The following is a 13621-nucleotide window of genomic DNA, read 5'->3' on the forward strand; positions in this document are numbered from 1 at the left end:
TCCTTAATTTTTTATATTGGCGATTTTTTCCCACTGGCAATAACCATAATTTATTATGTAGTTGACTACTGGACAATTTTGTGTGGAATTACTGGAATTCGGAAATTATTTTTAGTAACAAATAATTTATTATTCGAATAAAAATGTAATTGAATAATTTTCAAATATAATAGTTAAACAAAATACAATTAAAATATTCGAAATCTTTACTCTCTAGTTTCTTCTATAAATAGTTCTATATTTATTTCATTTATATTATTTTTCTATTTATTTCAAATAAAAGAAAATTAACAAATAACAATCATGAAATAGTTAAAATACAATGCTAACTATTGTTTTTTAATACGTAAATGTTTTAATTACCAAAATACCAACCATAATATGTTAACTAAAATAAAATTACTGAAAATTATTCGAATAACTATGTTTGAAAATTATTAGAATTATTGTTTATTCAAATATTTTTTTATTCGAATAATATTGTTTTTGAATTATTTGAATAATTGTGAAATATTCATTAGAATAAAATATTATCTAAATAAAATAAAATAAAACTCTGCTACATACTACATAAAGTTACCTATATACACATAACACATATCGTGAAATGTAAGTTATGAATTTAAAATATAAAATTGTTTTAAAAATTCTTATAGATTATACTGTTAAGATTAGAATGAGTGTTTAGAGTTTTTAACAGAGAACAGAATAACAATAATGATTCGGGATCTTGATTAATGAGGCCTCTTAAATAGTTACCTATTTAATTTAATTGATTTCATAAAGATAAAAAAAAATCTTTATTTTTTTTTTGCATTACTTACAGAATGGGTTTTGTAATAATAATTGCTAACGAACTACGAAAGTACGAACAAACAACTAACGAAAAAAATATAATAAAACTGTAATAACCAAGATAAATTAATAAAAATAAATTAATCCACAGACACATTCATCGACTAACCTTGTGATTATTTTCCTGCATTTAAATAAATCTATACAACTTAAAATTACAGTAAAATTTATTTACTACTATAATAATTATACTTATCCTAATTTAGTTTGCTTAATGCATATATGTATATTATTATGTATACCTATGTGCATATTAGTTATTCCTATGCAATTTGCCTATAACACCCATTTCTCACTTCTCTGTTCCTAGGTCGGTGCAAACAAATATATAAGCCAATAGATACCTATTAAAGTATTAAATATTGTAGGTAATACATTCAAAGACTGATAACAGTGTTACGATAGTAGTCTATCATAACCATAGTGAATTATAGTGATACACTTATAACTATAAGTGACCAGACGTATTATTTTTCGTAGGACAGTACTCTTTTTTGACGTGTGTCCTAGTGTCCTTAACAATAGTGTTAAGTACATGATATTGTACTCTTTTTTAAAAATTATTACGGGCGAATTATACGTCTTTATGTATTTTTACTGTTTTTATAATTTGATTATTAATTTATATTTTATGGTTCGACATAAGGTATTCTTATTGATTGGTAGCACGGTTTAAGATGTACTAAATCGTGTATATTTAAATTTTACACTTGGTATTTTTACCTTTAAAAAATAATCTATACTTTACTTTAAATTCTTCAATATCAAAGTATTTTCATCATAAAGACACACACTAAATGAGTTGACATTATAATTTCAAATAATTGGTTTTTATAATTGATAATAATAATAAAATACCTTATTAGAGTAATCAGATGAAAAAAAAAATGTTTATAGATGGACTTATATGGGTAAAACGGGTAGAATAGTATACGAATTGGACAATTACGACATAGAAGGAGCTAAGTTTTAAAATGTACTTTTTTTTAAATTTTTATATCTGGTCACCATACTTATAGTTCATAAATCATAATTTTCATATTGTTCATAAATCATAAACGTTAGTCTGTGAACTGTGATGATATGATAATACTTCTATGATTTTTCGGCAGCAATTGCTCGAGCTCGATCACTTAAATCTATTCTGTACTTCTGTCTTCTGTGACTCAAACCTCAAACGTCGTATATAAAAAAAAAAATAAGTGGTTTTATCCATTTCATATATACATAATACATATATATGTTATCATATAGAATTCAATGGTTTTATTCATAGAGTAATATAGAGAGGGCATTACAATAATACTCTATGGTTTTATCACACATTATACCAAAAATTACGTCTTATTGTGTCTTAAAACTTAGCCAGGCATGCGCACTATTGCAGTAATGACACCTCGATTTCGCTGCGTTTTCTCGAAATAATGATCTACTACCTCCGTGGCGCCATCATTGCTAGTGTAAGTGATGATGATAATGATGATAATAATAATACTATAACCCAACGTCCGAACGCGCCATAATGCCATATTGACGATTGTGTTTTTTTCCGTTCTTCGTGAATTACCTCTGTCGGCGACTAGTATATCCAATTATTATTTTTTTGTTCCTTTTCAATTTTTTCCTCGACCCATTCTGATTTTACGTGATTGTACCAATTGCGGAGGCCATAGGACAACGATATTATACCGGCATCGAGCGCTATGGAAACCAGTGATAATATCCGTTTCGTCTTCGGCTTACTGGACAATATTAACGAGAACATCGAAGCAAAATCTACTGGTACATATATTATTGTTATTATTATTATGTGTATACTTAGTAGGTAGGTACGTGAGTTAAATCTTATGAGCGACGCCAACTTTGATCTGTCGCCCTCTTCGATCGTGCCATTTCGATTTTAAGAAGACGTAGTATCCGCATGTGTTGTTTCCGTCTTACACACATACAACATAGCAAATTTTTATTCAGCAGTTTCAATATTGTGCTGTTAGTTCTAATAGTAGAGTGAACTGACCCATTATAAAATTTTAAGTTAAGATTATTATCCAGAGCCCAATGTAGCCTTTTATTGATATAATTTTTAAGTAAGTTATGATTTTTTTGAAACTGTACATTTTAAAATTATCATTACTTACTTAAATATAAAAATATCAATAAAAGGCTTTATGATGGGGCCCCTAGATAATAACTTTTAATTTTATAATATCAAAATTAACAGCACACTATTGAAACTGAAAATTGTCGTCCGTATGTAAGATAAAGATAACACATGCGGGTTCTACGTCCTCTTAACATGATCACCTAATCTACAGAATCTAACTGTAATTATTTTCAAAACAGATTACGTTCGCATTATGTCCATTAATAACACATTATTAAATTCAATGTCCCTTGGAGTCGTATTCCATTAACAAAACAACGACCATCAGCCCATAAATGAACCGCTTATTTGAAAAACGACCCAAAATATTGAAAATTAAGATGATGCATTGAATGTGCGAACATTTTGAAAAAAATATTAAATTTTAAGATGGTAGAACTAAAAATAAAAAATAATCAATAAAATTAGGTAATTGCGGTAATCTATTACTCCTTTTTGTCCTATCAATAAAGAAAAATTAAAATAATATTTCAATAATATTATTTTATGTATAATTAGGGCTGTATATGTGTATATTAGAATAAATATGAACCTAGAATAATTGAGCTGCCCATTTATACCACTGAAAATCGTTTATAATAATTAGTATTTTAGCTTTTCAATTTCATTATGTAAAACCAGTAATAGCCAATCTGTATCTGTATCAATTAATTGCTTATATCATTTCTTATGTATATAACAACCAACAACAATAATAATATAGAACTATTTGTAAGTTACATTTAGTTGGTATTTAAGTATTACCATTTATTAAGTATACACATTTAAAAATTAAAATTAATTTCAAAAAAAAAAAAAAAAATACTCAATATCACAAAAGAATGCATACAGCTCTTGCTTCTAGATAACTCTGTTAAAAACTTCCCCTCCACAACCACTAAGAGGAAGCTGGTATACAGCTGTCTTCAAAAACTAAAATGGATCAACAAAACCTGATTTACCATGTTTTGTACTGGAGTTGCACGAGAATAAATGAGTTTTTCGATCCACCATCATATGTGGTGTTCTCCTCTGGCATAGAATATACTGTATATTTAATAAATTCTATAAAAAAAAATTAAAATAATGTTATGTAATTTTTTAGAAAACAAAAAATATAAATAATATATTCTTGCATATTTGGTAGGATTCAAAATTTATTGATAAATTCCCTTTTGTTTTTTTTTTCAGATGCACAAAGCTACCTTAATATAACAGAAATTAGAATTATAGTTGATAATAATTTAAAATCAAAAAATTATAAATTCTCAAACCATGGCCAAAGGGTAGTACATTTTATTCTATACTTGAACACTGAGTTGAGTAATTGTGAATGGGTTAAAGAAGATACATCGCTAAACCTCAAACGATATGTACACGGCAAACCCCTGTCTAATACAATTTACTATAAAGTTGTTGATGTATTGAATTTAAAACCATTTATATTCGAAACTATAATGTGTACTCCTTACAGTTTTTGTAGTGATTTAATTGAAATTTATTCAAATAAAATAAAAGCTATGGATGGACTCTCACAATTAGTTGCTACTGAAAAGTTAATTGTTGCCTTGATGAAATCTATTAGACGTGCACCAGTAAAATCTAATTCAGAAAGTTCTGTAACGAATCATTTCAATCAAGCCATGCTAGTATTTGGTAAGGATAATTTACCTCATGATATAAGAAGACTTGATTTTGAAGACGAACAAAAAGAAATAACAAAGTATAATGGATTTCGAGTGAAAAGCATTTTTAACATCTTAATAGAAATTATTAAATTCAAAAGTATTCCTGATACTTACAGACTATATCCGATGTATAAATTAAAATCATTACGCTCTTCAGTTCCGTCAACAGATACTGGACATATTATGTTTAAAAAATTTTTGGATGTAATTATGTACAAGTGTATGAATATGTGCAATTTCAGCATTGATACTTGGCTTGCTTGGTATGAAGTGGAAGTTGTTGAAGAAGACACTAATCTACAAGCTACCATTGGCCATCTGTGTTATGAATTATGTAGTTTGATAGATAATGGAACTATTAATGAACCGGTATTAAGAGAATTCCAGCCAATTCTACGTAATATAGCCATAGAAAAGATTGATTTTAGCAATGTTGATACAACTAACATTGATGAAATGATTAAAGGTGTAGAGAATTCTTCCAGATTTCATATCAACAGTTGGATTAAAAAAATGATACAAAACCCAGATGTGTTTGTTCATAACAATGCTATTCCAGTAATTAGCCATCATATAGACTGTATTGATTACAATTGCTTCAAGGCCATCCTTGATAGTGTTATGGCTTTTTATAAAAATGGAGGTGTAGTGTCCGAAGCCACGGGAAATTTAATATTTAAAGGAATCAAACGCTTGGATGTAGAAGATAAAATGACTGTTCTAAAACAATTTCTTGTCCACTATGCTGATTGTACATTTTATATATCAAATGAATTTGATAAACAATTCCATTATGTTGCCCACAATGAGTATAATGAGAATATTGATCAACAAGTAAGTCATTCAAAATAATTGAAAAAAAAGTATAAATATTTTTATTTAAAATTCAAAACTCATTTTTCTTATTTACAGGAATTATTATCCATTTTAATTTGGCTAATGATGCAACAACCAAAAAAAATATTGAATTTATTAATAGCGCAATATATAACCGGTATATGTGGATTACGTCCTAAAGGTTTTGATTCTAAGAGATCATGTTTACACCAAGGGATGGTTAGTATTCATTTATACATGGATTCTAGTTATATTTATCAAGAATACAAGAATTGGTTTTCTATCTATTCAAGTTTATCAGATTTTGAACAAGGGCAACTTCATCAGTGGGTATGCTTTTTCTATATTAGCTGGTTAAAATATATTCTATTCAGGATAAAAGTGAACCACTTAGCTGTCTAAAACTAGTTATAACGGTATATCTTTACCCATAGATACATCACACTTTAAAGGTATGCTAGATGAATGTAATAAACTGATAATAACATAAAACTGGTCATCTTGTTATCTATTATCTATGTTTCTATTTGTCATATGTCATTTACACATCGGTTTTCTACCATGCATTTTTAGTTTTTTCCAACAATTTAATGTCAATGAGGATTTGAGCTTTATCCTTTTGTGTAACTTCTATATTAACAATATAACACTATAATAAAACCTAGGTCTAGTAGTAATCATGATGACCGTAGCTGTAAACATAAGAGGTAATCAGTTTAGTTCGTACTATTAAACATTTGAATGTTTTTTTAGAGACATTAAATTATAATATACCTAATATAAATAATAATAATAGTATTTTTTAACTTTAAATAAATACTGGCATATTATATTGTAATACGTGTATTTTGACTTGGGATTAGATTGTGATGTGTATTATTAAATATACTATAATTCTGCATTTATATATTTATTCACATTTTAAGTAAGTATAAAAAAATTGCAATAGACCTCATATTATGACGTATAGAAACGTATAGTAGACTGCTTATGACAGTGACATGTAGAAATATATTGTAGACTGCATGCTATACAAACAAAAATACCATAGATCTTAGCTTTTGCCTAGAAAGTTGATGATGTCCTGCAAGTCAGTGCACATCAACAAAAGTGTTCACTCTTATCTTGAATAAAATATAGCACATAATATATTTAAAAGTACAATAACAATATATATATATATATATTGTTAACATTGTTTATACAGATTTTAGGAGTTACCAAAAGACTACATTTCATGAAAACAGAAACATTTCTTACACATATCATAATACCTATCTTAAACCCTTCACCAGATTATTGCCTTTTGAAATATTTGACATATTTAACTAAAGTGAGTATTTTTTTTTTTTTTAATTAAAAATAATTATTTAAAATGTCATTTTGGTGTAGTATCTTGTGGAAGACTGTCAAATTATAGTTAGCCACTTACATAGTTGGGATAAAATAGTTATACAATTGGCTACATTATTGGATCATGTACGTTGGGACATTCACAACTATTCACCTATTAGAGTTGAAATATGTGAATCGATCATTTCCACTATACAGCCTCTTCTGCACCATAATATACGTTCAAGATCAATCGATTTAGGTCTTTTAGGTAAATTATATATATTTTAGATTATATTATCGAAGATATTAATTTAAAGATTCAATTATTGACATTACTTTATATAATAAAAATTATTGTGTATATTACATTTATAGGGAGGACAGTACAAAATGTCAAACAAAGATTATCAGGGTTACACTTAATGACTCGTTCTCATTTTTTACGTTTGTGGACATCTGAATATATTACAATTGATGGAATGGATGAACAATTGATTATGACCGTACATTCACAGAGTCATATTTCATATTCAAATTTGAATAAATCATCAACTCAAAGAGCCCAAGAAGAATTTATTTTTAGCATTGCAACAGTAATTTTCTTATTAAAAAATATATTATATTAGTTATTGGTTATTGAAATATTATTGAATATAATAACTGAAATATAAAAAATCAATCATTTAATTCTTTGTTTAAAAAAACCAATATGATTTTTACTTTAACAATGCTGAAATTTAAATATATGATGTACATTTCTAGTGGTTTTCATAATTTTATATTTTATAAAATTATCAAGATTAACATATTATAGTACACAATTTAAAACTAATTAAATATGAATTGTAATTATTAAGACAAGGATTTATATGCATTAGTATGTCTTTTTTTTACAACTCCCTTTTACAGATTTGATTACTTAATAAATCACTTTATAGCAATACATAGTATGATCTTTTTTATGTAAATTGTTGTTTATTTTAATTATACAAGCTCTTAATTTCAATTTCATAAAATCATTGACAAAACTTTGTTAAAACGTATTGAATATAATAAGTATTTATTTAAATGCAAAACTAATAAAAAATATTTAGCTTACATATAATGTAATTTAATTCAATCTATTAAACAATTCAAGATGTTTCTCTTCACTTAATTTAGAAATTATTGATAAATTGTTTATTTTGTATTTTAGTATATTCCAACAAAATAAAATACGTATTTTAATACTTTACATTGCATATAAATCCTAGCCCTGACAAATCACTTTTATAAAATTTCTTTATATCTTTTTAATAACTTACTGTGAAATCATTTGATTTTATATTTATTATTAATTATGTTTATTTTTATAAAAAATTAATTTTTGTTACTATAGTTTATGCCAAAGTTCACATCGTATGAAATGAAAAGTTTCATAGCAAATTATTTAAGTTCAGCTAAACCTCCAAACCTAGTTGATGCATCATATTTCTTATTGGATTGTATGATGAATTCTGTGATGAGAATTATCGTTTACTTGAAAACTGCTACACAAAATGAATCTTCCGATAACAGATGCGAATGGAACTATGTACATCGTGCTATTGTGGACTTTTTTGCTGCTGTAAATGTAAGTATAATTTATTTATTTAATGTATAGAACGTATATAATGTAATTCATTACCTCACCTCATACATTTTGAATAATATTATTTTATATAAATGATAATTACTGAACTAACAAAATTGTTATGAATATTTATTCTTATTAAAAGTTTTATAAATTTGTTTTTTTATCTTAAATAAAATATAAGAAAAGAGTAATAATATCAATGTGTAATATTACAACATCTTGATAAAATAACAATATCTTGATATTTGATACATTGAATAGCATAGCATTACCCCATTTAGTTATTTATGGAATTTTGTGAGTAAATAAATATACTAGTAATTTAATACTATTACTTTTTCGTATAGTTAAAAATTATTTTTCTTAACAAAGTAATACATTTAATAAAATACTAATATTATGCAGTTATATATTTGTATAATGTGATACATTTTTTAGTTTATATTACTCTTATTAAACTAATAAAATATTTTATCTTTAGGCGTCAAAAATGTGTTGCATATATGATGAAGATGTTAATGTTAGCTTGGCAATCAACACTATGACTAAGATTATAATGGTAATAAAACAGGTTGCTGATAGAGAAATGTCGTCTTTAACGGCTATGTTATGTCGCTTAATTGAAGTAACACAATCACGAATGACTGTTGAAGAAATTTCAAAAATTTTGTCTCTGTTAGCTTCTATAAAAGCTCAAGACTATAAAGATTCATTGAAAGCTATTATGCAAGGATTAATGGATAAACTTTTACACAAAAAACAACTTAATGTTGGTAAAGATAATATGTGCAAATAAACAATATTTAATTTTTTGGTACTCTTTTAAATATAAACATACATTATGAATGAGTAAAAAAGTTTTAGTATTTTAATATTAAATGATATTTTTCAATTATTATTACATACATTTGTTGTTTCACATGTTTATAGTTAATTATTATTATTTTTATTTAATAATTTGTTTTCCTAATTAGATCTCATTGATAAGATAACTAATAAGGGTTGACAATGAGCGAGGTTGTTATAAATATAATAACAATTAATAAAAAGTCACAACACTTAAATTAATTACATATTAAGTTGAATATGTCTAAATAATAAAACCTTAAAATATTTGTCTTTTATACTTAGCTACATATATAATTAAAAATATTGGGTTATAACTTGTAAATAATCATCATTTTTAAATATGTATGAAATTATATTTAAGTAATCATTCCATTAAATATTTAAGAATTTTGTTAATCCTTATGTATAAATATATATTGAAAAATATATTATGTTTTAATGTGCTTTAACTGATTATTGTCGTTTATACTATTACTTTTTTGATATAATATTTGTCATATTTTTATGTTTTTATATATTATTGAATTATTCAGCATTTCTTTTATTATGTTATAAATTGCTTGTTTAAAGTTCCTAAATTAATATCAGCAGTTTAAATTTAATAAATCAAATATTATATATTAAAAATGACTTCTTAAACTATAAAATTTACAGTTGCACTGGTATTCTTATATTGCTTATATTATGTGTACAATTAGTGAACTTTGAAAATTTATAAATAACTTGATTTTCTTGTGTAAACTATAAAATATTATCAATATTAATTTTAATCCATACTTTATTTTTGTTACATAACCTATTATTGTATCAAATGATGCTGATTAATAATAGTGGCCATAGTAGATAACAAAATTAACTAACTTCGAAAATTATTTTTAATCTAATCTATTGCTGATAAGACATTGTAATGACATACTATTAACATTTTTTTGTGGTTCTATTTTTGTTAATTATTATTTTTATTTAGTATCTTAAGTTTATAATTAATGATTTAATTATAGTTTCAATATAAAAGGTAAATGGCAAAAATATTTATTAGTACTAAAACATGCCTACTGGGAAAAAAATCAATTTTAAACTTGTAAAACTGCATTATTGTATCATCATTTTTTAATATATAAAATATTGTTAGTTATATTACTTCTTATTATAATGCTTAAAAGACCACAGATGACAATTGGAGTATAATTTATTTTCATCATAATTTTATAATTGATTATTATTTTGTATTATAAAGCAAAAAATAGATTTACTTTAACTAAATTATGGTTTAATACGACTAAACATGAATATTTATTTATAATTTTATGTGTTTTACTTTGGTAATTCTTAAACTTTTCATTTGAGCAATAGTATTACAAATAAAACATTAATAACTAGATTATTATAACATTTTCCCTAAAAATAGTATATATAATTATATATAAGATAAATATAAATAATGTGTATTATAAATAACAATTATTTTTTTGTATCAATTCTTAAATTATTGTGATGCATAAGCTGGGGTTAAGTTTTAAATTAACGAAATAGTTTTCTATATTGACATTAAACAGTCTTATCCATATTTAAAAGTATTTACTAGTGTATTAATTATTAATTTGTTTTTAAAACTTCTTGTTTACCATCAAATTAAATAAATATATTTTATCATTTACTGATTATTATTTTATTTTTTTATTTTTTTATTACTATTTTATTATTATTATAATTAGAGCCAACAATTATATATCCTAAAAACCTATAAAATATGTATGCAGTTATGCCCTGAAAATTACTAAAATATGCTTTAAAAAAGTGTTAGAAGTTTTAACTTTTGTAATTTTTAAATTATTTATTCAATTTATCAATTTAATAATGTACCACATGAGTATGAACCAGGATTGATGAGTACGAAAGGTACGATAAAGTATAATATTACGTATTTATGTGATATTGTTATGCAATACCAATTGGACATTTCCGGTTATCGATTAAAATTAGTTATCTTACCTATTTTTATCAATAAGTTCAATTATTATCCATAACTTTTATGAGTGAAATAAATAATTAGTGATTCTTGATTTTTCAAGTCTTAAAATCATAAATATGCAAAATAAAATTTTATATACAGCATCATTAGGTTATGAAATAAATGTTGGTATAAACTAGCTATTTTTTACCAATCAATAAAAATATGTGAATGCATATAAGTGTTGCCCTTAGTTATAATAATGTACAAGTATTATAAATATTAATATAATTTATAAAGTTGAAACAAAAAACTGTACGTGTAACAAGTACGCGCGGATGAAGTGAAACTTCTTTCAGTCATGCAACTGATATTAGGTGTGTATTGGAATAAAATAAAAAGAACACACTTAACAATTTTATTTTCAATAGAACTGTATTTTTTTAATTTTTTTAATTTTATAATTTATTATAATAAGTAATTTTTTATTATTTATTTTTAACTAATAAAATAATAATAATATTAATAAAAGACCATCGTCTTTTTTTTTGTACCCTCTGTAAAGAAGTTTCACTTCAGTTAGATTTCATCCTTTCTATAATATTATTTAAATATGATAATTATTATTTTAACCCCTAATATAACAAGAATTTTATAATAATAATAAAATGTGTTATACATTATTAAAATATTTTTTATCAATCATTAAAAAAATTGTAAAATTGTAAATGTATATGATTGTTTTGAAAATATGTGTTATTATTTTAAAATCACTATAATTTAAGAGCACCTATTATAGATTACCCTTTATAGATATATTATCTTATTTAAAAACATAAATGTCAAATTTCATGAAATTTAATAAAATAAAATAATTCAGAAAGAAGTCATTGATAGAAATTATGTAATAGTAATTATTTGTATGTTTGTATTATTTGTAGGTATCTGGTGATTACTTGTTAAATAAAAAGGTTTACTTATAATACGTTAGTCATCAAAATACATTAATGATAAATTTTAACAGAGCTGTCTATTGGTGAAAAATAATTCTTAACTTTTAATAAAAAAAAAAAACAAGTAAATTTTCTTACATATTAAAATAATTTCAGTGATATATGTTATAAAATTTTGACAATTACAAAATCTTAAAATTTGAATTTTAAAAACAATTTGTTAGTTTTAGTATGAAATACATATAAGCAGTATTATATACAATTTTCAAATCTTTACTATAAAAATTAAAGATTTTATATAAAAATACTGTAGTTAGTAATTTTTGTGGTTTTGACAAATATATACAAAATGTATACTTTTATTAAATGTATATGTAAAAAATTTTTACTGAATTTTTAAAAAAATTAACCAGATATCAAAATAGTTAATATTTATATTAATTTTTAAAAATTTGACCCTTTAAATATTTTTTTTATTAACATTCATGTAAAAAATATTAAAAATTCAACATTTCTATAAATAGCTTAAAAAGTTTTAAGATATTTTGAAAATTTTAAATATTTGGCGAAAATTTCGATTGTGTCCGGAACTTTTGACAGCATGTAACTTAATACAAAAATAATTTAAAAATTATTATTAAATATTGTATAATATTCATTGTATACTTGGGCATATTTGCATATCAACATTTAGATTACGTGAAATGTTAATAATACTGTAATTATTGAAGATCTAATAAAGTTCTTATTATATACATTTATATAATTTTAAAGAATTGTTTTCATTGACGAGGGCCTACAACTACCTATGTATTGGCTCCTGGGTCCCCGGAGGTCTTAATCCGAGCTTGCTATAGTATCGAGTATCAACAACCAACACACCGACTGGAAATTCTAACTCACCCGACTATATTGAGGCATTATGAATGACTAATTATTATCATTATATTATTATGCATGATGTATTGTGATACTATTGAGTAGATACTGTGACAATGTGACGTTGTAGATCATCAACTGGTAAAATGTATATAAATGTAATAGTGTATTCTGTATTCTGTATTATATATATTATGCATATGCCATATTATACATTTTAATTTCAACAGGAATTCTAGGGACGTATTGTTTAATTTGGAAAGTATAACATCATTGCCCTTATATTATATGTTCCTGTGGTCAAAGTGTTATTTAAATCTTGTATAAGGTCATTGGTAATTGGTATGAATAAATATTTGTCATTTGTTAGATTGTGTTGTTTGTTTTATAGATCATCATTATTCGGCAAGTTTCTTACAATACAAACATATTATATTTAAATAAATATTGTTTTACTTATATGAGTTATGACATAGTTACTTGTATTATTACTATTCTACAGCCCAGTGAGCCGCG

The 13621-nt window shown here is 24.2% G+C and overlaps 1 protein-coding gene across 1 annotated transcript; it reads left to right on the plus strand.

Moving 5' to 3' along the window:
* Nucleotides 1-2247: 2247 nt before the first annotated feature.
* Nucleotides 2248-9616, plus strand: LOC113559713. Its single transcript, XM_026965457.1, has 8 exons — nt 2248-2637; nt 4190-5520; nt 5599-5853; nt 6731-6856; nt 6916-7126; nt 7234-7451; nt 8237-8470; nt 8955-9616. The coding sequence occupies exons 1-8, from the start codon at nt 2559-2561 to the stop codon at nt 9267-9269; spliced, it is 2769 nt and encodes a 922-aa protein (XP_026821258.1). The 5' UTR covers nt 2248-2558; the 3' UTR covers nt 9270-9616.
* The last annotated feature ends 4005 nt before the right edge of the window (nt 9617-13621 follow it).

Source organism: Rhopalosiphum maidis, chromosome 3 (genome assembly GCF_003676215.2).
Source record: "Rhopalosiphum maidis isolate BTI-1 chromosome 3, ASM367621v3, whole genome shotgun sequence".
In the NCBI taxonomy this organism is placed as follows: Eukaryota; Metazoa; Arthropoda; class Insecta; order Hemiptera; family Aphididae; genus Rhopalosiphum; species Rhopalosiphum maidis.